The sequence below is a fragment of the Cetorhinus maximus genome, chromosome 2, assembly GCF_964194155.1.
Source record: "Cetorhinus maximus chromosome 2, sCetMax3.hap1.1, whole genome shotgun sequence".
NCBI classification, from domain to species: domain Eukaryota; kingdom Metazoa; phylum Chordata; class Chondrichthyes; order Lamniformes; family Cetorhinidae; genus Cetorhinus; species Cetorhinus maximus.
The window spans coordinates 57,834,952-57,862,712 of record NC_135880.1 but is presented as its reverse complement, the minus strand read 5'-3'; the positions used below and the strand labels follow the sequence as shown (position 1 = coordinate 57,862,712).

At 42.4% G+C, this 27,761-nt stretch overlaps 1 protein-coding gene across 1 annotated transcript in view; it reads right to left on the bottom strand.

The window, feature by feature from the left end:
* Positions 1 to 27,761, bottom strand: part of adgrv1 (adhesion G protein-coupled receptor V1) — a 735,500-nt gene that overhangs the window by 329,174 nt on the left and 378,565 nt on the right. The window contains exons 69-72 of the mRNA XM_078557559.1: positions 18,783 to 18,954; positions 10,625 to 10,763; positions 3,335 to 4,182; positions 1,659 to 1,776 (exon numbers count right to left, since the gene is read on the bottom strand). Coding sequence (XP_078413685.1) covers positions 1,659 to 1,776; positions 3,335 to 4,182; positions 10,625 to 10,763; positions 18,783 to 18,954 — 1,277 coding nt within the window. The remainder of the gene's footprint in view (positions 1 to 1,658; positions 1,777 to 3,334; positions 4,183 to 10,624; positions 10,764 to 18,782; positions 18,955 to 27,761) is intronic.

Genomic DNA, 27,761 nt, shown 5'->3' with positions numbered 1-27,761 from the left:
CCCCATCATTAAGGATGGGGCTATTTGTGGAGCCTCATCCTTCTCTAATGAGTTGTTTAATTGTCTACCACCATTCACAGCTGGATGTGGCAGGACTGCAGAGCTTAGATCTGATCTGATGGTTGTGGAATAGCTTAGCTTATCCCTGTCTATCACTTGCTGCTTATGCTGTTTGGCATGTAAGTAGTCCTGCCTTGTAGCTTAACCAGATCGATACCTCATTTTTAGGTATGCCTGGTGCTGCTCCTGGCATGCCCTCCTGCACTCTTCATTGAATCAGGATTGATACCCTGCATTAGTGGTAATAGTAGAGTAGGGGATAGGCCAGGCCATGAGGTTACAGATTGTAGTTGAGTACAGTTCAGCTGCTGCTGATGGCCCACAGTGCCTCATGGTTGCCCAGTTTGAGTTGCCAGATCTGTTCAAAGTCTATCCTATTTAGCATGGTGGTAGTGCCACACAACACGATTCTCAATATTTTCAATGTGAAGTCAGGACTTTGTCTCCACAAGCACTGTGCGGTGGTCACTTCTACCGACAATGTCCTGGACAGATACATCTGTGGCAGGCAGGTTGGTGAGGACAAGGTCAAGTGTGTTTTTCCCTTTTGTTGGTTCCCTCACCATCTGCCGCAGACCCAGTCCAGCAGCTATGTCCTTTAGGACTTGACCATCTTGGTCTGTGGTGGTGCTACCGAGCTACTTTTGGTGATGGACATTGAAGTCCCCCACCCAGAGTACATTCTGCACCCTTGCCACCCTCAGTGCTTCCTCCAAGTGGTGTTGGAGGAGTACTGATTCATAATCTGAGGCGGGGAGCAGTATGTGATGATCAACAGGAAGTTTCCTTGCCCATGTTTGATGCCATGAGACTCCATGGGTCCAGAGTCGATGTTGAGTACTCCTAAAGCAACTGCCTCCTGACTGTACACCACTGTGCCACCACCTCTGTTGGGTCTATCCTGCCAGTGGGACAGAACATGCCCAGGGATGGCAATAGTGGCGTCTGTAAAGTATGATTCTGTGAGTATGTCTGTTTCTCGACTAGTATGTGAGGCAGCTCTCCCAATTTTGGCACAGGCCCCCAGATTTTATCAGGATGACTTTGCAGGGTGAACAGGGCTGAGTTTGCCATTGTCATTTCTAGTGCCAAGATCAATGCTGGGTGGTAAGTCTCATCCCTTTGAGACCATTTTAGTGTTTTGATACAACTGAGTGGCTTGCTAGGCCATTTCAGAGGGTGTTTAAGAGTTAACCACATTGCTGTGGGTCTGGAGTCACATGTGGACATTACTGAACCAGATGGGTTTTTATGACAATCGACAATGGTTTTATGGTCATCATTAGACTTTCAATTTCAGAATTTTAAATTAATTCAAATTTCACCTTCTGCCGTGGCAGGATTTGAACCCAGGTTCCCAGAGAGTTTCCCTGGGTCTCTGGATTACAAATTGAGCGACACTACCACTACACCTACCCTTCCATTTTATACTCACCCTGTCTAACTTAAACTCATCAAGGCCAAAGTCGATCCCTTAACTCCCCAACTGGGAGTTAAAAATTCCAGGAATATTTATAATTTCTTTGTTGACTCCAGGAGGGAACAACTCTCTCTTAACATGTCAAGATGAAGGCTATTTCTATTAATAAAAATTTTACCTGTTCCTTTGCCTCTCAATTGTTAGCTGAACCTTCCTCTGTTCAGAGTCTTCATCCAACACTAGGTTACTCTGGGGGACCCACATAAAACCGACAATGCCATTCTGTACATCACTTCCTGTATTGCAAATATATAAAGGCTAAATAAAACAATCATATCAAACTGAAATAATTAAAATTTATTTAAAAATAAAGGCAGGATATGGGAATTGCATGGTGCAGTGATTTCCGTTTGCTTGCAGGGTTTAAATCCAGCCCACAGTAGGGAAATAAAAGTTGCTTCACTCTAAATTTAGACAATGTCAAACTAGCCTTGTAAAGCTGAACCTAAATCTGAATTCAAAATAAACTCAACCCCATTCCCAGTGGTGGCAATACACAGGACAAAGTGAAAATGAGAAATAAAGGTTTCAAACTCAGCTTTAGATGGGTGTCAACCTTCACCAATTGTTATTGGGAGAAGAGGTGGTAGATAAAAACTAAAATGAAAGGAGGAACTTGCCAAATTCTAATATAGCATAGCATCTGAGACCCTGCCCTACCACATGATGGACAATTGATGGATAGGCAGCTAGATGAGATGAGTGAGAGAAAATGTACTCAATGTGGCACTTCAGGATACCCTCCAGAAACGATGCCAGTACACCATTTCGGATAGCAAATGCTACAGGGGAGTTCGCACTGTGTACATGATCTGTAGCACCTTGTAACGTCTGGAGAAGATGAGGGCTTACAAAGGATTCCGCAAAGCTTTGTTTGTTCAATGTGTATTCTTTGCTCATGCAAAGTTCTCACACAGCTGTAGGACTCCTTTGTATCACATGCATACCCTTCATTCTGAATGTGCAAAGTGCAATGAAAAACATCAATGTTCAAATCCATAATATCTCATCTGCAAGATGCAGAGTAATTTACTGACATTCCTGTTAGAAACACAATTTGTACCATTGTCCCATTCAAACTATCAATCTCTTAAGGTAAATTTTCTGCTGGTGCAACCTGATGTCACCATGAAGGCACAAACCTGCAGAAAGGCATTCCTGATCAAACTTGTCAAAGGTACCTCTGGAAGGCTCAGAACATGTACAAAATATTGGCGAAGTTTTAATTCTACCTGCCTGGCTGAAACCAGGATCCCGTCAACAGCAGTTTTTATGTGGGCTTCTGGACAGGCAGATCACACATTCGCCCAAAGTTGGGGTCCTCTTTTAAGTATGCAAAGTGGGACCCACAGGATAATCTAGGCCTCCCCTGCTCCAGACCCCTATCTACCAACTCCCCATAACCCACTGTAGCCAGGAGATCTTCTAGAACCCCATTCTCCACATTTACCCAAATATCAATGTGTGGTCAGAAACCACCCAATTTTCTGGAGCCCAGCAGCCACCTTCTGGCCAAAATGAGCAGGAAGCATACTGGAGGCCCAAGGGTGAAAATAACTCGGGCACAATTTCTGCAGAAGCGGGTGAGTTTCCAACACATCTTCCCATTCACCTATTCAAATCCAGCTGGATTGAGGCCATTGGTTTACATGTATTATTGCACCTGACAGCTGTCAAACTCACAACAGTAAATTGACGATATTGTTGAAAATTATAATGGTGCAAGCAATGCCAGTCAATAATTGCCGATACCATTTACTGAGTATAAACCATAATAAATAATATTTCTGGTACCTAAGATAATGATCTTCATAAAAGCCATGTATCCATATTCATCTTTTCCTTCCACAATCTGTGCACCTCCACGAGGGTTTGTTAGGTAGACATAAAAAAACTCTTGCCCCTCTGGTTCATCATCATCTAAAATTCTGATGGATACACTGATCTCCCTTTGCTCGTCCTGGAAAGTTACATTCAAGGCTGCATCTTCAAAATCTGCTCCTTCTTTGGCCCAGGAAAAGGTGGAGTTTTGCTGGATGATTTGGAATGGGCTTTCTTGGGAACCATCTGCAACCTTTCTTTCTCCAAACATTACAACACTTGCACTGATGATCCCAGTAAATGCCAGTGTCCTTCGAATGTTAAGGAACACTACACTTGCTGTAGTATTCTCAGTATCCTCTACTGTGTGTATCACAGTGGGTCCAATACTTAGAACACCATTAGTAGCATCATTGGCAATAATGGTTATAGATGACACACTAAACTCTAGATTCAAGCAAGGCTTTTCTTCTGTATTATTTGGCCTAAAACCCAGAACTTCAATGCTGGATAAATTTAGGTAGAATATTTCATCTATTTCTGGAATGTTATCATTGATGATAAACAATTCAATAATAGCTTCAATTTGATGTGAAGTAAAAATGAGTTCTCCATTTTGGATGTGCTCATAATCTTCATTAGGTTTGGCACTTCCTGCTGTTGTATAATAGGTCAGTTTTGTTTTATTGCCACGGAAACCAAACAATCTCTGGATATGTAAAGTAGTTGTGTCTGCATCTTCTTCTATGCTGACTTGTCTTGAATTGGGGGCAAGCTGGAAGATTCCAATTGGCTCAATTTCAGCTACAGTGAATCCTGACCTGTAAAAATTAAACAGCGCTAAGTATTTTCCACCCTTAATGTGTACATACATAAGAATATCACAAGATAATAACGGACGACAACGATCATTCAGCCCATTTTAATTCATTGATACCAAAAGCAACCTACAGTCCCATAGGTTCTAACTGTTTCTGTCCTCCACCAGCCTGAATTTGTTTGAGTTATTGACCACTCTTCATTGAAACATAGAAGATTTAGAAAGATGGTGGCCTAGTGGTAATGTCACTGGACTAGTAATCCAGAAACCCAGGCTAGTGTTCTGGATTCATTCAAATCCCATCATGGCAGTTGGTGGAATTTGATTTTAATTAAATAATATTTCTGCAATGGAAATCTAGCCTCAAGTGATGGTGACCATGAAACTACCATTGATAAAAACCTGAAACAAAAACAAAAATAGCTGGAAAAACTCAGCAGATCTGACAGCATCTGCAGAGAGGAATACAGTTAACGTTTCGAATCCGTATGACTCTTCATCAGAACTAAGGAAATATAGAAATGAGGTGAAATATAAGCTGGTTGGGGGGGGGTGGGACAGGTAAAGCTGGATAGAGGGTCAGTGATAGGTGGAGGCAAAGAAGAGATTACCAAAGATGTCATAGACAAAAGGACAAAGGGGTGTTGATGGTGGTGATATTAGCTAAGGAACGTGCTAATGGCGACATTAAGGGTAGAAAGCAGGACGAGCAAGTGACAGATGATAAAAGCCTATCTGGTTCACTTGCCAGCGAAACCCACATTCCAAGGGGAGGGTCCACCATCCGTGGTTAACTAAAAAAATTAAAGATACTATCAAACTTAAAGAAAAAGCATATAATTGTGCATAAGATGGGTGGCAGGTCAGAAGGTTGGACAGAATATAAAAAACACCAAAGAATGGCCAAAAGATTGATAAGGAAGGAAAAATTACACTACAAGAAAAAGCTAGCTAGAAATATAAAGACAGATAGTAAGAGTTTCTATAGGTATTTAAAAAAGAAACAAGTTAACAAAGTGGGCGTTGGTCCTATAGATAGTGAGTCTGGGCAATTAATAATGGAAAATAAGGAGATGGCAGCTGAATTGAACAGGTATTCTGCATCGGTCTTCATTATAGAGGATGCAAGTAACATCCCAGAAATGGAAAGGAGGGAGGCATTCGGGAAAACTACAATCACCAGGGAAGTGGTACTGAGAAAATTGTTGGAACTTTTGCCTGACACCTCCCTTGGTCCAGATGGGCTTTATCCTAGGGTCTTAAAAGAAGTGGCTAGTGAGACGGTTGATGCATTGGTTTTAATTTTCCAAAATTCTCTAGAATCTGGAAAGGTTCCATTCAATTGGAAAACAGTGAATACAATTTCTTTATTTAAAAAGGGAGACAGAAAGCAGGAAACTACAGGTCAGTTAGCTTAATATCTGACATAGGGAAAATGTTAGAAGCTACTATTAAAGATGTTATAGCAGGGCACTTGGAAAAATTCAGGGTAATCAGGCAGACTTAACATGGTTTTGTGAAAGGTAAATCATGTTTAACCAATTTATTGGAGTCCTTTGAAGAAATAACATGTGCTGTGGATAAAGGGGAACTGGTGGATGTACTGTACTTAGATTTCAAGAAGGCATTTGATAAGGTGCCACATTAAAGGTGAGCAAAAAATAAAGGCTCATGGTGAGGGGTAACATATTGACATGGATAGAAGATTGGCTAGCTAACAGGGAACCAAGGATAGGCATAAATGGCTCTTTTTCTGGTTGGTAAAATGTAACGAATGATGCCACAGGGACCAGTGCTGGGGCCTCAACTTGTTACAATTTATATAAATGACTTGGATGAAGAGATTGAAGGTATGGCTGTTAAATTTGCCGATGACACAAAGATAAGTAGGATAGTAAGATGTGAAGAAGACTCAAGGTGGCTACAAAGGGATATAGATAGGCTAAGTGAGCGGGCAGTGAGGAGTCTAATGCAGTAAAGTGTGAAAATGTCCATTTTAGCAGGAAAAATAAAAATGCTGCATATTATCTAAATAGTGAGAGATTGCAGAGCTTTGAGATGCAGGGGGATCTAAGTGTCCTGCAGCATGAATCGCAAAAGGCTAGCATGCAAGTTATTAAGAAAGCTAATAGAGTGTTATAATTTATTACGAGGGGAATTAAATACAAAAGTAGGGAGGTTATGCTTCAGTTATATAGGGAATTGGTGAGACCACATCTGGAGTACTGTGTACAGTATTGGTTTCCTTATTTAAGGAAGGATATAAATGCATTGAAAGTGGTTCAGAGAAGGTTTACTAAACTAATATCTGGATTGGGCGGGCTGTCTTACGAAGAAAGACTGGACTGGCTAGGCTTGTATCCACTACAGTTTAGAAGGGTAAGAGGCAACGTGATTGAAACATATAAGATCCTGAGGGGTCTTGTCAGGGTGGATGTGGAGAGATGTTTCCCTCTTGTGGGCGTATCTAGTACTGGTGGGGGCCACTGTTGAAAAATAAGGGGTCACCCATTTAGGACAGAGATGAAGAGAATTTTCTTCACTCAGACAGTTGTGATTCTTTGGAACTCTCTTCCTCAAAAGGCAGCGGAAGCAGAGTCTTTGAACATTTTTAAGACAGAGTTATAGATTCTAGATTAACAAAGGGGTGAAAGGTTATCAGAGGTTGTAGAGTTGAGGTTAAAATCAGATCAGCCATGATCTTATTGAATGACAGAGCAGATTCAAGGGGCCGAGTGGTCTACTCCTGCTAATTCATATGTTTGTATGGTCGTAGATCTGGCCCTGCTGAGAAAGGTTGAAAAGGTAAAAGACCTTGGGATAGTAGAAGTAAAGGTCCGGAGGGCAGCTTCGGTTCAAAAGGACTGACATGCTATTTTTGTCATAAGAAAGAGCACGTGAAGGCTCGATTCTGGAAGTTAAAAATGCAGTGTTTGTCAGGTCGGGGGGCCTTGCCCAGGGTGATAATGTCCTGATTGATAAAGTTCAGTGGAGTCTCCCCTGCATTCACTGAGAGGATGAATCGAGAGACGGAAAGCTATAGAGATTTTTTGCTCAAGTGTAAAGTGAGCCCATGTTCATCAGGTGAGACAGGCAAATCAATTGTTATCCATAGGGATATGTGGACGACACAGTCACTTATGTTGGCCAATGATATGACTACCCCCCAACACCCCAGGATGAATGCCAAGGTCTGAGTTTAGGACATCGACAGCAGCTATTTACTGGTGCCCTTCTATAGGGTTGATTTAAAATGTGGCATTGTCATAGGTCGTATTATTCTTGGTGGTGTTCCCAGTTTGCCCATGGAAGGTGTAGATTTCTTGTTAGGGAATAACTTGGCAGGGGTGCAGGTATTGTTGTTTTCAGTGGTTTCGGGAAAAGCCTTATTGAACCTGAAATTGTACAAGAAAAGCTAGGTGACATGAAAGATCCAACTACTTTTTGTAAGAATGCCATCAAAATTAATGTTTCAACTAAAGATGTGTTTAAAGAGTCAGAAACTCAGCATGCTCATTTTAAAAGGACTTTGGAGTATCAGGATGAAAAGGAAAAGAGACAGAGATGACAAGTTAAAGCTAGCTGAATTAAACATGCAGGAAAAGCACAAGCAAGCAATATGTGGCAAAGCAAATAGTAACAGTACTCAAAGCTAATGATGCAATAAAGGAAATGAATGCTTTAAAGGAGAGTGGAGAGTGCCGGTACTGACATTATAGAGTTGCAAGGAAAGATACATGTTCTTGAATGTAAATTAAAACTTCAAAATGACGAGGCATTCAGGTAGAAATTCAGGCCCAAGAATATGTTAAATGGTGAAATATGATAAATAGTAGAGGTGAGGTACTAATCTATACAGATCACAAACCCCTGGCGTTTTTAGAAAAGTTCAAAACCAAGAACCAAAGACTACTTTGATGCTGCAGCCATTTACACTAAAACTTGCAGATGTTGCCAGTTCAAACAATGTAATTGCTGATGTCTTGTCGAGAGTTTAAAGAACAAGGGAAGGTAACAATGTCTTAAAGTCAGGTGAACATATTGGCCCTGAACTTGTTCGGAGTAGCAATTAGCGTCGGATTGCTACTCCATGCCCAATTTCTTACCTTAATTTTATTTTTGGTTCTATCTCTCCCGACCTTCTGACTCAGACAGGGAGAATTCCAGGCAGTGCAGTGCACCCCCAGGGCTTAGCATTGAAGGGCAACTGAGCCGAAGGGAAGGAGGCCACGTCCCTTTTTTGGCACTAGCTGCCGTAAGCCAGGTAAGTTAAAGGTCCAAGTTGAAGTTAAAGGATCTTGACAGGCCAGGAAGAAGGTAAGTGGTTAAAGTAAGTGGAAGTGGGGGTGGGGGGTCAGGGGTGGACGAAGGCAGAGGTGGGCGATGTTGGAGCTGGGGGTGGTGTCGGAGGTTGGGGGAGAGGTCGGAGGGTTTGGAGGATGGGGTGCGGTCGGGGGTTTGGAGGGAGAGGTCAGGGGGGTCTGAGTGGGGGGATCAGAGGTGGGGGGGTCAGAGGTCGGAGGTGGGGGGTTGGGTGGGGAGTTCAGAGGCGGGGAGGGGAGGATCAGAGGTGTGGGTGATCGGGGGTGGTGGTCAGAGGTTGAGGGGGTTGGAGGTCAGGGGTTTGAGATCGGGGTGAGTGGGACCTTGGGTTGGGTGGGGTCGGGGAGTGGCATGTTGGGCCAGGACAGGCTGGGCCTGGGAGGGGGGTTCGGAGATCTGGGGTGGGAGTGGGAGATTGTGGGGGGGTGTTAAGTGTTGAGGGTCGGAGGTTGGCTGGGCCTTGGGTGGTGGGGTTGTGGGAGTGAGTCGGGCCTGGCCAAGAGTCGGGGGAGGGGGGTTGGGGCAGGCGGTGGAAGGGTCTTCATGGGTTGGGGAGTTCCTGTAGGGGTTTGCAGTCCCCTGGGGACGGGGAATCCCATGGAGGGGTAGAGGTAGCTGGGGTTGGGGGGAGACCCATGGGAGGTTAGGGGGTGTTGGGGTGTCCCATTGGTTGGGGGGGGGGGGGGGGGGGTAAGGGGGTGTGTAGAAGTTTCCTCCGTCTGTACAATAGTAACCCAGAAGGTAGAAGTGGTTTCAATCCTTCTAACTTTTTCTGCGTCACTATTGATGTAACATACTAGAACCATCTGAAGTTTGTGATTTAAATCGCATTTTTGGATGGTTCCTAGTGGAGGGCAATTGCTGTTCAAGCCTTACCTGGGAACTTCCAAAGGGGATTCCCCAGCGCATCTTTGAGGTAACCCCCCAATACGGTGCTGGGTCAATAATTGAGTTTAAAAGATTGTAAAATAAAAATGTATGTTTACAATGAAGCTTGTTTTGTAAATACGATATATCATTTTTGTTACCTATGTAACATGTAATACCCCCATTTGTTAAAACGTTTATGTTAAAAACTTGCTGTGTTTCATACACTGTTGTAAAGAAAACTTCACTACTGTGAAGCTTTATTTTTTTCAGAGGGACAGGAGAAGAATGGCAGCCTTTGACCCAGAACCTGGAATTGATTTTTTAAAAAATGTTTGAAAAGGACTTTAAAGAGTTTGTATCAATTGTAAAGAGACCAATTATAATTTTTGGAGAATGGGAACTGTGGTCTGGCCATCCTTAACCTGGAAGCAGTACCAACAGGAAGAAAAGTAAAATATAGAGTTCACATGACAAACAGACAAACATGAAAAAGAGTTAGAGAGAGGAGACAATCAGCAAGCTGAGTCAGTGTGCTGGTCGGAAAGCATGTTTAGGACTGCTGCCACTGTTTTTGATCATATCCGATTGCAAATGTAAAGGCGATTCTGGTAGATCCATGCCACCAAATTGACAGCGGCTGAAAGTTGAGAAGGTTCCAGAAAGAAATGCACCATTGTGTAAAAGATTGCACGGGCAGAACTCTGTTTAAGCAGAAGATGCTTCCTGTGGAGATTCAGCTAAGTCCTTGATGGAAAAGGACTGATTACTGGTCGAGGAAGATCCTAGCTTGGAAAAACTTTGTGGCTGAAATTGGTGCCATACAGGTGGAGTGGACTGCCTAGAGATCACTGAGACCTATTTTTGTTGTATCCACTATCCCATGTGTAATTTATAGTTTGTACCAACCTCAATTTACCTATTAAATTATTTTTAATGTATGTTGATTCTGATTCATGCTAATGTTAAAGTTACAAAGTGAAATCATAATCAGTAATTCCTTCATTTTTGGGGATTGTTCAGTAAATTTGTTTTTTTTTTACCCACAGTGATCTTAATATAATGAAATAAATAAATTTGATAGTATCTTTAATTGCATTGGTCATTATACTGATGAAGGACTCAATTTCAGCAACTATCTTGTATAAATAAAAAGCTTCAAATAATAACTGTAAAAACTTAAAATTAGCTGTGAAACCTATAGACAAGTATAATGATCATGTGCAATATTTTATACAACTGGTTGACTTTACCTTAGTTCAGCTTTACCAGAAAAATTACTGTGTACCGCAGAAAGATGTACAGCGAAGGATTCCACTCCCGTAAAGTTAGTAGTAGGTACAGTGAGAAACACTGGCTTGCTCTTCTCACCATGGGAAAGGACAACTGAACCTTATGTAAAGTAAATAATAAGGTTGCAGTAACTCACATAAAACAATTTTGGGAACCTTTATTTAAAGTGGTAAAGGACAGACAACTAATAATGGTGCAAGATGTAGATCAACATTTAACACTCTATCTATATAAACCAATAATGCTAAAAGGTTAGACATAGAAGTTTTTTCAATGACTATATTTATGAGAGAAACATTTCTCAGATTAGGTAAATACAGAAATGTTATGCTCACACCATTGAGAGCACGAGTTAGAAAATTACCACTTGAGGCTCTATAATCCAGAATTGCTGAATTTACCCTATTAGTCTTTGTATGTTACCACAGGTGCTTAAATAGTCTTTACCAATTATAATCCTTTAACTGTTCCTTTGTTGAACCAGTTTTCAGTTCACGAAAAGAAGGAAAGTCCAAATAAGTTTACAGAAATTTAGAAATGTTTTTACAAGATAGTGAGGTAAGTGTTGGACCTTGTTGCACAAGTGGGCGCTAGGAGGCACAATTTCAGGAATCAAAGTACTGCGACCCAAGAATGCCAGCAGAGTATCAAAATCTAAATTGGGACCAGCGTGGCTGCCTAAAAACAGGAGTTCTGCCCCTTAAGTGTGTAAATGAAAATTACAATCTGGTATGTTAGGGGAGATGGTGGATTAGTGGTAATATTGTTGGAATAAAAAAACAAAGGCCCAGGCTAATGGGTTCAAACCCCACCATGGCAGCTGGTGGAATTCAAATTCAATTAATTATTAAAAATCTGGAATGGGAAGCTAGTCTTAGTAATGGTGACATGAAACTACCATCAATTATAGTAAAAAAATAATCTGGTTCACTAAATCCTTTCGGGGAGGAAATCTGCCATCCTACATGTGTTTCCAGACCCACAACAATGTGCTTTACTCTCAACTGCTCTCTGAACTGGCCTTGCAAGCGACTCCCATTTCCCATGAAATAATTTTTAAAATGTTAAAGACATTAATATGGCTCAAGAGCAAACTTTACTTGAAAGTTACTAATATCTGCAACATAGTGACCTTAACTCATTTGTCCAGACAGCATCCCTGATAATTTTGCATAATTGCAAGTTGTGCACACTGTTGACACAGATATATGGGTATTCCTTGAAGGGTTCAAGCCATTTAATTTATCCCATGAAATTGATTCAGTAGCTACATTTGAGGCTAAGACAGAGGGGAATTCAAATGGGCAAAGGGAGGTAGATCTGGGTATGGGCATGGGGGGGAAATCCCTGAAAAGTGGTGTGGACCCGACATCATCCTGCCTAATTCTGGCTTTGCCCTGGGCGAGTTTGGAGGCGAGCATGGAACCCCCATGCAGCTGACAGGAAACTAATTAAAATATTCAAATCAGCAATTAATTTTGACTTTAACCCTGTATTCTGGCTTTAACAGCCAGCACACCAGTTCCCCAAGCTCTCCATATCTTGCCAGGATCCATGGGGCATGTACACAACAGGGAGTTGACAGAAATTCGCTTGTTTGATACACTATAAAGGCTGAAATCAGCAAGCGTGTAACTTTTTATTCTGCATTAACCCCATCTCCCACAGGTTTCCTTGCCACGTTATAGCCTCAGCAGCTGACCCCTAGGAGTCTAGGGCTACCCACAGAAGCCTGGTTGCTGACTCCTGTAAGGAACCCTTTTGCTGACCAAACAAGAGATATCTCAGGTGCCTTTGCACCACCAGGACAATAATTGAGCAAGTTATTGGGTTGCTGAAGATGTGGTTCAGGTGCCTGGACAGATCTGAAGGGGTCTGACTGTTATACTCCCAAAAGCCAGTTGGTGAAGGATAGAACTGAAGTCAATCTTTACACACTTGTATACTTATTTACAGAGCTACACATTGCAAGCATATACCACCTAACCCAATCATCACTGTATCGAACATACATACATATGAACATACAAATTAGGGGCAGGAGTAAGTCATATTGCCCCTCCAGCCTTCTCCGCCATTTGATAAAACCATCGCTGATCTGATTGTGGCCTCAACTCCACTTTCTTGTCTGCCCCCTATAGTCTTGACTCCCTTGTCAATCAAGAATCTATCTAACTCATCTTAAAAATATTCAGTGACCCTGCCTCCACTGCTCTCTGGGAAAGAGAATTCCACAGACAAACGACCCTTCAGAGAAAAAAAAATCTCATCTCCGTCTCAAATAGGAAACCCTTTATTTTTAAACTGGGTCCCCTAGTTCTAGGCTCCACCACAAGGGGAAAATCCTCTCAGCATCCACCCTGTCAAGTCCCCTCAGGATCTTTTATGTTTCAATAAGATCGCCTATCATTCTTCTACACTTCAATGGATACAGGCCCAAATTGTCCAACCTTTCCTCGTAAGATATTCCTTTCAACTCAGGAATCATTGGCGTGAACCTTCTCTGAATTGCTTCTAATGCAATTATATCCTTTCTTAAGTAAGGAGACCAAAACTGTACACAGTATAACTGATGTGGTCTCACCAACAGCCTGTACAATTGTAGCAAAACTTCCCTACTTTTATATTCCATTCCCACTGCAATAAACAACACTCCATTTGCCTTCCTGATCATTTGCTGTGCCTGCATGCTAACTTTTCCTGATTCATGCACCAGGCCACCCAGATCCCTCTGTACCACAGAGTTCTGCAATCTCTCTCCATTTAATTAGTATGCTGCTTTTCTATTCTTCCTGAAAAAGTGGACAAGTTCACATTTTCCCACATTATACTCCAGCTGCCAAATTTTTCCCCAATCACTTAACCTATTCAAATCCCTTTATAGATTCTTTACATCCTCTTCACAACTTACTTTCCTATCTATCTTTATGTCATCAGCAAATTTAGAAGGCATACATTCGGTCCCTTCATCTAAGTCATTTATATAGATTATAAATAGTTGAGGCCCCAGCAGTGATCTCGATGACACCCTGCTGGTTACAGTTTGTCAACCCAAAAATAAGTCATTTACTCCTACCTTCTGCTTCCTGTTAGCTAACCAATCCTCGATCCATGATAATATGTTACCCCCTGCACATGAACTTGTATTTTATGTGGTAAACTTTGGTGTGGCACCTTATCAAATGCCTTTTGGAAATCCAAATACACCAAATATACAGGTTCTCCTATATTGACAATACTTGTCACTTCCTCAAAGAACTTTAATAAATTAGTGAAACAATATTTCCCTTTCACAAGCCATCTTGACTCTGCCTGATTGCTTGATTTTCTAAGTGCCTTGCACTTAGGTTGCACTAGTTGTATTTTTCAAAGATTCCCTAGATTCTGGAAAGGTCCCATCAGATTGGAAAACAGCAAATGTAACTCCTTTATTCAAGAAAGAAGGGAGACAGAAAGCAGGAAACTACAAACCGGTCAGCCTGACAACTGTCTTTCAGAAAATGCTAGAATCTATTATTAAGGAGGTTATAGCAGGGCATTTAGACAATCTTAATGCAATCAGGCAGAGTCAATATCGTTTTTGTGAAAGGGAAATTATGTTTGACTAATTTTATTACAATTCTTTGAGGAAGTAATATGCCATGTAGATAAAGGGGAACATAAAATTGTGGTGTACTTTGAATTCAAAAAAGCATGTGACAAGGTGCCACATCAAAGTTTACTGCAAGAAATAAGAGCTGATGGTGTGGGGGGATAACAAATCAGCATGGATGAAGGATTGATTAGCTAACAGGAAACAGAGAGTATGGAAAATGGGTTATTTTCGGGTTGGCAAGATGTAACCAGTAGATTGCCACAGGGATCAGTGCAGGGGTCTCAACTATTTACAATCTATATGAATGATTTGGATGAAGGGATCAAATGTATGCTTGCTAAATTTGCTAATGACACAAAGATAAGTAGGAGAGTAAGTTGTGAAGAGGACATAAGGAATCTGCAAGGTGATATAGGTAGGTTAATTGAGTGGGCAAAAAATTGGCAGATGGAATATAATGTGGGAAAATGTAAACTTGTCCACTTTGTCAGGAAGAACAGAAAAGCAGCATATTATTCAAGTGGAGGGGGATAGCAAAACTCTGTGCTACAAAGGGATCTGGGTGTCCTGGTATATGAATCACAAAAAGTTAGTGTTCAGGTATGGCAAGAGATTAGGAAAGCAAATGGAATGTTGGTGTTTATTGCAATGGGAATGAAATATAAAAGTAGGGAAGTTTTGCTACAGTTGTACAGGATGTCGGTGAGGCCACATCCGCAGTACCGTGTACAGTTTTGGTCTCTTTATTTAAGAAAGGATATAATTCCATTAGAAAGAGTGCAGAGGAGGTTCACTCTGATTCCTGGGATGAAGGGGTTGTCTTATGAGGAAAGGTTGAACAGGTTGAGCCTGTGTCTATTCACGTTTAAAGGAATGAGAGGTGATCTACTGAAACAGAAAAGATCCTGAGAGGACATGACAGGGTGGATGCTGAAAAGATGTTTCTCCTTATGGGACAGACTAGAACTAAGGGACACAGCTTAAAAATAAGGGGTCTCCCATTTAAGACAGAGGTGAGGAGAACCTTTTTCCCTCAGACAGTTGTTAGTCTGTGGAATTCTCTTCCCCAGAGAAAAGTAGAGGCAGGGTCATTGAATATATTTTAGCTAAATTAGATAGATTCTTGTCCGACAAGGGAGTCAAAGGGCATAAGGGGTAAACAGGAAAGTTGAGGCCACAATCAGATCAGCCATGATCTTATCAAATGACAGAGCAGGCTGGAGGGGCTGAATGGCCCACCCATGCTTCAAATTCATATGTTCACAGAATTGTATGTTTTTTCTTTCAATTTAATACTATCTTTAACTTCCTTAGTTCACCATGGATGGTGCATCCTTCTCCTAGAGGCGTTCTTTCTCACTAGAACGTATCTTTGCTGAGTGTTGTGAAATAACTCCTTAAATGTCTGCCACTACATCACTACTGACCTACCCTTTAATCTAATTTCCCAGCTGACTTTAGCCAGCTCTGTCTTCATACTTCTAAAATTACCTTTAAGTTTAAAACATTAGTATTAGACGAGCTCTTCTCTCCCTCAAACTGAACACAAAATTTAATCACTTTATGATCACTGCTACCTAGATGCTCCTTTACTATGAGGTCATTAATTTTGCCTCATTGCATATAACTGGTCTAGAATCACCTGCTCTATGGTTGGCTCTAGAACGTGCTGCTTTAAGAAATTCTCCCCAAAACACTCTATGAACTCATCTTTCAGGGTACTTTTGCTGATCTGATTCATCTAATCTATTTGTAGACTAACATCACCCGTGATTATTGCAGTATCAGTATTAGTCTGTGTCTATTTATAGGGATTCAAGTGAATCATTAGTTAATGTTCACCACTTGTATACAATTAATCGCAATTCATATACAATAAACAGATTTCAATATGCTCATCTCGGGTCCCCAGGATTTTAGTGATCCTAGCTGTGCCCTTCACTCTGCAGAGAGGAGTGGAGCTACTGCAAGAGAAAGGTGGAGAGCATCTGGTATCCTACCCTGCTCTTTGGAGGAGGAGGAGTCAGATGTGCCCATGGTGCCTGTAAGCCTGGCTGCCAAACAAGCCCATGATAGGCTCATGCCAAGCACGCTTCAGCTAATATGTATGTGTGCAATCATCTGAGAGTTGTATTAGAAACCCTGTGCACCCCTTCCCTCTCACCAAAACCTCCAAGTCCTATCTCATTCCATCGGTCAGAAAGACAATCATTACATTCACATCCTCTCCCCCTCATAAAGGCTATTAAAGTACTATTCTCCTGAAGGCTACTGTGAATGGGGGATGCAAAAAAATACAGGCCATGAGAATGAGGAGCTCATTCATCGAAATAAACATGATTATAACGCTATTAACATTGTTATAAACACCCAAGTGAATGCCCTTGTGCATGTAAGATGTTTTTGCTCCATTTCCCACTGAGCCTAACTGGTAAAGCCCTGTGGCTTCAGCTGACCTGGAGGTGGCTGCTCATTCTCTTGTGCTTGGACATGAGATGCCTATGGCAGATTTCCTCTGGATTTTGGAGCTCATGAGAGCCTTGCCATAAACATCTCCCCCAGCCCCCCTCTGCATCTATGCAGAGATAGGCTAAGTCTGGGCATAAGAGGCAGGGTCGCCTTGAGGAGACTCCCCACTGCTATGTGCCCTTTCTCCATTTTCCCTCTCATGTCCACCTGCACTTCACTGCTTGCCATGAACTTCAGAGCACTTGGCTGTATGTCAGTGAGATGTTGAGTCATCAAGGCCAGGCTTTGCTCCATCCTGTGTAAAGTGGTCTGGGCCAGCATTCATTTGTTGGCCTGCCATGACTGATGTTCCATGCAGGGAGCCACTCTTTCTATGGAGCTGGATATCAGTGGAAATGCCTGAGACATCATGGCACTAGTGCTAGAGATGGACTACTCCAATCTCTCTCCAAGAATGCACACTACCTCTGGAAATCCTGACAGCAGCACATTTCCCATTGCTTCTCCAGGAGTTCCCTTTTTCTGCATGACTCCTGAGGCTTGGCATTCTGTCCATCTGAGCAAAGCTTGGAGTGTTCTGCATACTCTGACAGGGTTTCTCCACTGTTGTCCCTGTCTCCTGTTCCTGCTTACATGCAATGTGCACATCACCCATGTAACAGCCTAGCAGTCTCTAATGGAGGACCCACCGAGGTGAGTGTATCTGCGCTGATGGAGTGTGTGCAAGAATCATGTGACAGTTCAACCTCAGGGTGTTTGCTCTCCTCTGTGGACTCCTCAGCCTGATCGCTCCTCATCTCCTCCTTCACCCGGGAAGGATCTGTGAAAGATCAAAAACATGAGTGACATTGGGAAAGGGTACAAATTCAGCTTAATGCATGTTATGACAGTTCTGTTAGTAGCGACATCAATTCACCATGAGTGACTGTTACGTGCCAAATGACAGTGCATCATCTAATGTTGTCTGTGGGCCATACCCAGTTCTCCATCACTGATGCCAAATGCACATGTCACACTGCCAATCTCCAGGGTCTCCTCCTCCAATTAAGCCGGGATGGCTACGTGATTACAAGTCCCCCTCTGGTTCTCTGCCTCTCCCTGGATTTGTGGGCTCCCCTTCAATGAGAAAAGGCAGAAAGTTATGAAAAAGAAAAAAGACTTTCATTTATATAGTGCTTTTCACAACCACTGGGCATTTCAAAGTACTTTACAGTCAATGAAGTACTTTTGAAGTGTAGTTACTATTGTAATGCAGGAAATATGCGAGAAGTAGAATGTTTACTGATGATGGAATGATAACGTTTGAGGAGGGTGCCTGTGAGGGATGAGTGCGAGACAGCAATAAGATGAGTGTGAGTGGTGTCTGTTAAGACAGAGAACTGAGGAGGTGGCTGGAAAGAAATGTGCAGAACTGCAAGGTGTGTCTGTCAGAGGAACGCTGTGCAGGAGAATACTTGGGAGGCCAGAGAGTGATCGATGCCACCTGAGTGTGGCGTGACACTCACCTTGCCAGACCTAATAAGGTCATTAAACCTTTTCCAGCATGGTATCCAGGTCCTGGACACCTCACAACTGCTGCTTATAGCCTGTGCTACTTCTAGACATGCCTGCTTCGTTATGCTAGCTAACCTTTTCCTCCTATCCTCAGGACTAAGGACTTCTCTCCTGTCCCTCACAACCTCCATCATGATTTCCAGGGTAGAGTCAGTGAACAGGCGGGGCAAGCCTTCCCTCGTCCTCCTTCCATTCTCTACCGTTCTGAATGCCTCACAAGCAGGACTTCCTGCAGTAAGAAGGTCTTTGCCAGGATCCTTTCAAAAAGAGAGCCTTGACTGACATATTGTGTACTTGACCCTAACCTCTCTGATTGGTCAGGAAACTTGCACAGCCCACTCCAGTTCCCAAGCCAATATAGGTCCCGCCGTTTCACCAGAGCCAAAGATTTGAAAATTCTGCCCCTTGAGTCAGGCCTGTGAGTAGGGCAAAGTCATGCTAAGTTCATTTGTCACACATCTCACAATTAAGTCTGATAAACTGTTAACAATGGGACTTACCAAATGCAGGTTTGACATTACCAGGTGTAAATCCAGCAGGAACCATGCCATCAGGGTAGCCACTGCTCCACTCTACAACAAGAAGTCCATACACACCATTCCGTGATATTACAGCCCTGCATGTGCCAGCAGAAACATCTGAGACTTGAACAACCAAAGAATCAAAGCCAACCTAAAGAGAATAATAACATTCAGCAACCACAGTAACTTTTAACAGCTGTAAAACTATTGAGATTATACGGAATTAAATATTAACAATTGCAACAAACAGATGCCAATTTCTTATATATGTATTCTGTGTGGCAAGAGATAAAGTATGCTTTTGTGACTCTAGGAGCAAGATTTTCAACTCGGCATGCGGGCACACGCCCGACACGCACGAGTGTGAAATAGTGCGCGATGATGTTGGGCGAGCATCCCGACATCATCGCGCACTCGCACGATATTTCGGTCGGCGGGCACATGCAGGAGTTGGCAGCATGCCCGCCGACAATTAAGAGGGCTGTTAAGCCCATTAATCAATTAACCAAAGTGAAATTTTTCCTGCCTGTCCAGCCTTAAAGTTGGTGGGTGGGCGAATCGACCAAGCGCCCTTTGCATTTTTTGCAAAGCCTTATCAACGGGCTGGATGAGGTTTCAAACAGTGATTAAAAAACGATAAAAATTTTTAAATCTCATTTTTAACATGTCTCTGCTCATGTGACAGAGACACATGAGGGAGCATGTTTTCCTTATTTTTGCAATCTTTAATTTTAATGTTAAAATCTTCAGCTCCCTGAGGCAGCTCTGTGCCTTCAGGGAGCTTTCACTGAGTGCACCCACGCTCATCCGCACGCTCGCACTCCTCTCGCCCCCACCCAGGCAGCACTGAGGTTATCAGCGCGCATTTCACGCTGGCTGGCCGTTAGTTGGCCAGCCAACGTGAAATCGTGGTTGGGGCCCGATCCCGGGCAGCGGACTGTTGCACAGTCACTCCCAGGCCTGCCCAACCAGGTAAAAGTTCTGCCCTAGGTAACAATTCCTGCATTTTGGATTAATTTATAATTCACAAACCCCCTTGAAAGTACTGCTGTAGAGTGTGATATGCCAGAGTTAAAATTTATAGTCAACATATAGGCCAGAAACTTACCTATGTCGGGCAGGTCAGACGAGATCGGGCTGGGGCGGGCGTGGAGCCAATCACCGCCCACAATCGGCTGCGTACCGTCATTTTACGTGGGCAGGCCAATTAAGGCCCGCCCAGTGTAAAACGTGTTCCGTAGCGCTCAGCGCTATCTGTGCGAGCGGGGGGAGGAGGGAGAGTCGGGGCCTGCTCTCTTTCATGCATGTGCACGAAAGAGCGTAGCAATGTCCCTGAGGCACGAAGCTGCCTCAGGGAGATTAAGTGCATAATGAAATTTTTTGATAAAGAAAGAGAAAGATTATTTAGACATGTCCTCACATGTGACAGTGTCACATGAGCTGGGACATGTTTGTCAATTTAGCAAAATTTACTTATTGATTTTATTAAACCTTCAGGAAACCTCATCCCGCCCGTTGTTGAGGTTTCCTGAAAAACGTGAAGGCCGCTTGGGCTCTTCGCCTGCCCGCCAACCTTAAGGCAGCGCTGTTAATTAGCTGAATTACTTTCCTAATGGCCTTAATAGGTCTTTGACAGTTCGGCGTGAGCGCATGCCCGCCGAATGCAATATCGAAATGATGCACGATGACATCGGGACGCAAGTCCAGCGTCATCACGCGTCATTTTGTGCGACAGCATGTCAGGCCCGCCCCCGCACGCCAACAGCAATATTCTGGCCATAGGGTTGGGCCATCAGTCTAGTTCTTCAATAGGCAACCGAGTTCTTCAGTGACAAGTCCAGAAATTTTTCAAATAAAAACCTAGATTTTCCTCCCACTAATTTGCAAATCTAGGCCTAAAATTTTATCTTTTTTAAAAAAAGTTAAAAGCAATTTATCCCTTATTCCATTCTTTTTAAGATTAATTAAGTTCTCAATGAATTTTCAGTATTTAAATCATATTTCCAACCTTTGCCCTGCTAATCCCTTCATATCAATCACAGATAAGGTCATCTCTGATCATTTCCTTGTATTACATGTCCCCCGCATCCTCCTTCCACACCCCAACCCCACCTTCTTCTGTCTGGTCCTGGGACAAAAAAAACCCCAAATAACTTACAACTGCGCTTTCAAAATCCCAACCATCCAGCCACCATTCACCACAACATTTCTTGCAGCTACTAATTTGCTCAATCACCACCTCACCTCCATCTTTAATGTTCAACTCGCAGTAAAACCGCTACTCTCTCTCACCCTGTCCATTCTCCCTGGTATGGTCCTCATTTCTACTCCCTTTAATCCAAGGGATTCAGACTTGAAAGGATATGGTGGGCAGCTGGTTCACCCACCCAAGGCCAGATCTGGTTGGATCCCCTGAAATACTACCAGGTCCTACTCTTGTTTGCTAAAACTACTCACTATTTCAGGATCATCCTGGAATGAAAATATAACCACTCCGCTCCCCTCCCTGCTCACCCCCACTGCCTCCAGACTTCTTTTATCTACTGCAAATCTCTTGTATAAACCCCTCTCCCCATCCCCTTCCCTCCAACAATGTGCAAAGAGCTTATGGACTTTTTTGTCACTAAGTTTGAGACCATTTGATCAGCTGCCTCTGCAACGCCCTCCCTTCCACTAGCCCACCTGGTCATGCTTCCTGTCCTAGCCCTGAACTCGCAACTTTCTCTCCTATGTCCTCTCATGCTCTCTGGCCTCATCTTGGCCACGAGACCCACCTCTTGTTCTCTCGATTCAATTCCTACTAAACTGCTGATCACCAAACGTCTCCTCCTGGCCCCATGTTAGCCTGTATTGTTAATGGTTTTCTGTGTTTAGTTGTTGGCCCTCTTTCCTTTAAATCTGCCATCATCACCCTTCTCAAAAAATTGACACTTAACCGCATCATCTTTGCAAACTACCACTCCATCCCCAACCCCCCTTTCCTCTCCAAAGTTCTTGAATGTCTTGTCATCTCCCAATTCCAAACTCAACTTTCCCAGAACTCCAAGTTTGAATCCCTCCAATCAGGTCCCCCACCCCCAACCACTGTACCGAAACGGCTATTAGGGTCACAAATGACATCCTAAGTGACTATGACAAAGGTAAACTTTCTCTCCTTCTCCTTCTCGACCTGTCTGCAGCCTTTGACAAGGTGGACCAAGCCATCCTCTTCCAATGCCTCTCCAATGTCGTCCAGCTGGTTGGGACTGCTCTCACCTGGTTCCATTCTTATCTAACCAATCATAGCCAGAGAAGCTATTAGAGAATCACTTGAATTGGCTTCCTTTCCTGCTCCTGCACCATTACCTTCTGGTGTTTTCCAAGTATCTATCCTCAGGTTTGTCCCATATCCCAAAATACATTCTGACCCTCGGCAACATTATCCGAAGGCTCAGCGTTATTTTCACATGTACACTAACCCAGCTCTCCCTTTCTCAACCACCTCTCTCAACTCCTCTACTGTTGCTTAATTATCAGGCTGCTTATCCAACATCCTGGATGGGATGAGCAGAAATTTTCTCGAATTAAATATTGATAAGACTGAAACCATTGTTTTCAGTCCCGGCTCCAAACTCCATTCCCTAACTATAGTCTCCATCCCTCTCCTTGCCAGACTCTTTAGTGGCACATTTGATCCTGAGATGAGCTTCCAACTTCTTATTTGTGTCATCACTAAGACTGCCTTATTCCCTCGCTATAACATCGCCCAACATTGCCTCTGTCACAGCTTATCTGCTGCTCAAACACTCATTCATGCCTTCATTACTTCTATACTATTCCAATACACTCTTGCCAGTCTCTCATATTCTGCCCTCCATAAACTTGAGGTCATCCAAAATTCTACTGCCTGTGTCTTAACTGGCAGCAATTCCTGTTCACTGACCTACACTGACTCCCAGTCAAGCAGCATTTTGATTTTAAAATTCTTATCCTTGTTTTCAAATTCCTAGATGGCTTTATCCCTCCCTATCGCTGTAATCTCTTCCAGCCCCACAACCCTCTGAGATATCTGAGCTCCTCTAATTCTAGCCCCTTGAGTATCCCCGATTTTAACTGCTCCACCATTGGTAGCTGTGTCTTCAGTTGCCTAGGCCCTATGTTAATTGTACATGAATTGTGTTTAACTATGTGCAGGTGCAGGGCATGGATTATGTTTTTATTTGAGCACATACAAAGAGACACACATTGATAAAGTGGTGTAGTTGAGTTAGAAGGTATATACTTGTAGTGTTTCACACTGGGTAAATTTAAACTGAATTAAGATTAGCTTTGGTTTAATTCTTCGATAGGCTATCAGGAGTATAAGCCTCTAAGCTCTGAAATGCCCTCACTACAACACTCCACCCCTCTACTTCCCTTTCCTTCCTGAAGACATTCTTTAAAACTTATCTCTTTAACAAAGCTTTTGGCCATCTGACCTAGTGGGTGGCATTTAATGCAGGAGACAAGGATCTTGCCCACTGGTAAGGGCACCACATCACCTCCTTTGGGGTAGGTTGGCTGGTATTAAGTGCCTCTCAGGCACTTAATCCACTCAGCAGAAACTGGGATGGAGAGGGGGTGGTAGTGGGATAGTGAAACCTAAGTAGCTAAAATCCATTGGGCTACTTACAAATTAATGTCCCATTTCCAAATGTTATTAGTGCTTCTTAGCAGGTGACCAAGTTGCCACCCAGAAACATTTTATTTTTAGATATGCGGATTGAGATCCAATAATGTGATCAGCCCTGAGTTCAAATTTAACTCTGGCATGAGGGGGAAATCTGCAGCAGCTCTCACTAGTTACAGCAGAATCAGAAGCAGATGAGCTGTTCAAATTGAATTAATTACTTTCCTTTGTGGGTCAGGAGGAGCAGAAGTATTTTCTTGCCCTTTTGGATAAAGGGGAATCTGTAGATGTGGTGTGCTTCGATTTCCAAAAGGCATTTTATAAGGTGTCAGGAAGAGATATTAATGTATATAATGTTATTGGAAATTTATTTTAAAAATAGAGCGAGTTTGTGTCTGTGAGTGTGTATGTGTTAATTGGATTAAAGCCAGCTAGACTGGGTGCTTTGGTGTATAGTAGTTGAGATATAAACAGTAAGGTAAAGGGTATATTTGCGTTTTGTTGAATAAACCATCCAAAGACTGGGGTTGAAATCTTGCACCTAGCTAGGAGACACCAAGCAACGTTTACATTACAAATAAAATTGGTACTATAAAAGGGGTTCAAAGGGCCTGGTGATACAATGAAAATTTACATTCAAAGGGGAAGGCTGGGTATAACAGAAAGGAGTTTTGTGTGCGCAGGTCAGAGGCATGTAATATCTAAGCAGCTGTAAGCCTACAACTGTCTGTAAAGGAACCAAATTGACAGGAACCTAATTTTGAATTCGTAAGGTGAAAAATGCTTTGCCTGGTATCTGGTTAAGTCAATTGGTTACTGTTGCCTTAGTGGAGATTAATTTGGGAATTTGTTAAAAGTTATGATAGTAGTTACTTGTAGCCATGTGTATGTGTTTAATTTGTTATAAAATAATAAATGTTTCATTTAGTTTGATATAAAAATCTCTGGAGACTTGGTGGTCTAATTCCTGAATTTAGAGTTGCAACTCAAAACATAACAATTGAAAATATAGGTTTTGACAGTTGTTTAAAGTTTCCCTCTGAGATTTTAAATAACTCAGCCTTAAACAACTGCTGTGTCATAACATAAAGTGCCACATCAAAGGTTACTGCATAAGATAAGAGAACATGATGCACTTTGGTAGCAAAAACAGAAGGCAGATTATTATCTGAATGGCTATAAATTGAGAGAGGGGAACGTGCAACAAGACCTGGGTGTCCTCGTACACCAGTCACTGAAGGTAAGCATGCAGGTGTAGCAGGCGGTAAAGAAGGCAAATGTTTTGTTGGCCTTCATAACGAGAGGATTCGAGTACAGGAGCAGAGATGTCTTACTACAATTATACAGGGCTTTGGTGAGACCACACCTGGAATATTATGTGCAGTTTTAGTCTCCTTATCTGAGGAAGGATGTTCTTGCTATAGAGGGAGTGCAGCAAAGGTTTACCCGACTGATTCCTGGGATGGCAGGACTGACATATGAGGAGAGATTGAGTCGGTCAGGATTATATTCGCTGGAGTTCAGAAGGATGAGAAGGGATCTCATAGAAATCTATAAAATTCTAACAGGACTAGACAGGGTAGATGCAGGAAGGATGTTCCCGATGGTGGAGGAGTCCAGAACCAGGGGTCACAGTCTGAGGATATGGGGTAGACCATTTAGGACTGAGATGAGGAGAAACTTCTTCACCCAGAGAGTGGTGAACCTGTGGAATTCACTACCACAGAAAGTAGTTGAGGCCAATACATTGTATGTTTTCAAGAAGGAGTTAGATATAGCTCTTGGGGCGAAAGGGATCAAAGGATATGGGGAGATAGTGGGAGCAGGCTATTGAGTTGGATGATCAGCCATGATCATAATGAATGGCGGAGCAGGCTCGAAAGGCCGAATGGCTTACTCCTGCTCTTATTTTCTATGTTTCTATGCGGGGAGTAACATATTAGCATGGATAAAGGATTAGTTAGCTAACAAGAAGCAGAGAGTAGAGATAATTTGGTCTTATTTGGGTTGGCAAGCTGCAATTAGTGGAGTGCCACAGGGATCAATGCTGGGGCCTCAACTATTTACAAGCTACATCAATGATTTGGATGAAGGGGCCAAATGTATGGTGGCTAAATTTGCCGATGGTACCAAGAAAGTTAGGAAAGTAAATTGTCAACAGGAGGTAGAGAGACTGCAAAGGGAAATAGGCAGGTTAAGTGAGTGGGCAAAAATTTGGCAGATGGGGTACAATGTGGGAAAATGTGAATGTGTCCACTTTGGCAAGAAGAATAGAAAAACAGAGAGATTGCAGAACTTGGTGGTACAGAGTGATCTAGGTGTCCTGGTACATGAATGACAAGGAATTAGAATGCAAGTAGAGCAAGGAGGATAAATGGAATGGAATATAAAAGTAGGTAAGTTTTACTGCAGCTGTACAGGGAATTGGTGAGATGATATCTTGAATACTGTGTACAGTTTTTGTCTCCTCATTTGAAAAAGAGATATAATTGCATTTGAAGCATTACAGAAAATGTTCACTTGATTCATTCCTGAGATAAAGGGCTTATCCTATGAATAAAGGTTGAACAAGTTGGGCCTATACCCATTACAGTTTAAAAGGATGAGAGGTGATCTTATAGAAACATATAAGACCCTGAGGAGAACTGATAGGGTGGTTACCTGGCGGATATTTCCTCTTGTGGGGGAGACTAAAGCTAGGGGAATAAGAATAAGAGGTCTTCCTTTTAAGATGGGGATGAGGGGAATGTTTTCTTCTGTCAGAGGGTCGTTACTATGTGGAATTCTCTTCTCAAGAAAGCAGTGGAGGCTGGGTCATTGAAGGCAAAGTTAGACAGATTTGTGATGGACCAAGGGGTCAAGGTTTATGGGGGGTAGACAGGAAAGTGAAGTTGACACCACAACCAGGTTAGCCATGATCTTACTGAATAGTGAAGCAGGCTCGAAGGGCCAAATGGCCTACTTCTGCTCCTAAGTCCTATGTTCCTGTGGTCTCTGGCTCCCCCTTCCATAAAAAAACCTGGACCAGAATTCTTAGTCCCACCTTTGCTTGCATCTCAAAGGCCAGCAAATGATTCCCACCCTGTTCCTGCCGTGGTGGCTCAGTAATAAAACCCAGTGGTTAAAATTGCAGTGGCCTCATTCTGACATGGGCAGGATGGAAGTTAAAACCAAACAGGAATTCCTTAAAACAGTAAATGTTGCATTTAGCACAAATTGCATTTCTGCTGTATGAGCTGCACCAATTGCTGCCTAGTTACGCACAAGAAAAATTACTGAACTGTGGTGACAGAACTAGAACTTACAACACGGTAATATTCTTTTCATCAATACTATGTGGACAAGTATTGAATTTTTCAAAACGCTTCACAAACAGCAAAAGGAGAAGCAACAAGTCATATATAATCAATGAGGAGATAATGCGGTCTCAATCAATCAGCTCATCTTTTCCAGTCACCAGTGCTTTAATGACAATTTGTGTGTGTTGTTTACTGGTAGCAATGTTCTAACTTGTAAAACTAACCCAAGCAGCACCGAACAGTAGTTGCTTACGTAATCTAGAGCCTAGCAATCAACCACAGCAACTAGGCAAGTCAAATTAAATAATTAGAGCACATTGGATGCCGCTTTGTCCACAGGGCAGTTATTTACTTTTCAAAATGCTGAAATGAATGGAACGATTGAATAAGCTGTACCATAGAATATCAGGATACAAATTTTCAACTGCAGTCGCCCAGATATTGGTTCTTGCCTATTTCTCTCCCAATGTGAAATTGATACAATGGATTGAAAACATGCGCCCTAAGGCATAGGCCCAAATCTAGCTCTAAATTGAGCCTTGGACCTCACATTATCTACATAATGTCTGGACACCAATCTAAACACAGCTCGCCAATCCAGGCCTTCCCAAAATTAGCTGGCTCCAACACTTAGATAAAAGCAAAAAACTGCGGATACTGAGTTTTTCCAGGTATTTTTGTTTTTGTTTTGGCTCCAACACTTAGCTTGTACAAAGCATTAGATCCCTGATTAGCATAGTAAGGCGGCATTGAATACAATAAATATTCAACTCACAATCCTGCTGAAATCTGTGACTTAGTTACTAGTAGATCATAGAATAGGATCATGTACAGTGCTTAGTTAATTTAATACCTGCATTTCTATCAACTTACTGAATAATCAGTAATGCAAAAGGCTTCTGCTAATTCTTCCAGTGCAATCACTACTTTGAAAAAATACTGTAAAGCAAAAATGACTGTGAAGTATTTCAAAGTCATTATTACATTAATTAATTCAAGTAAAAAAGTAAA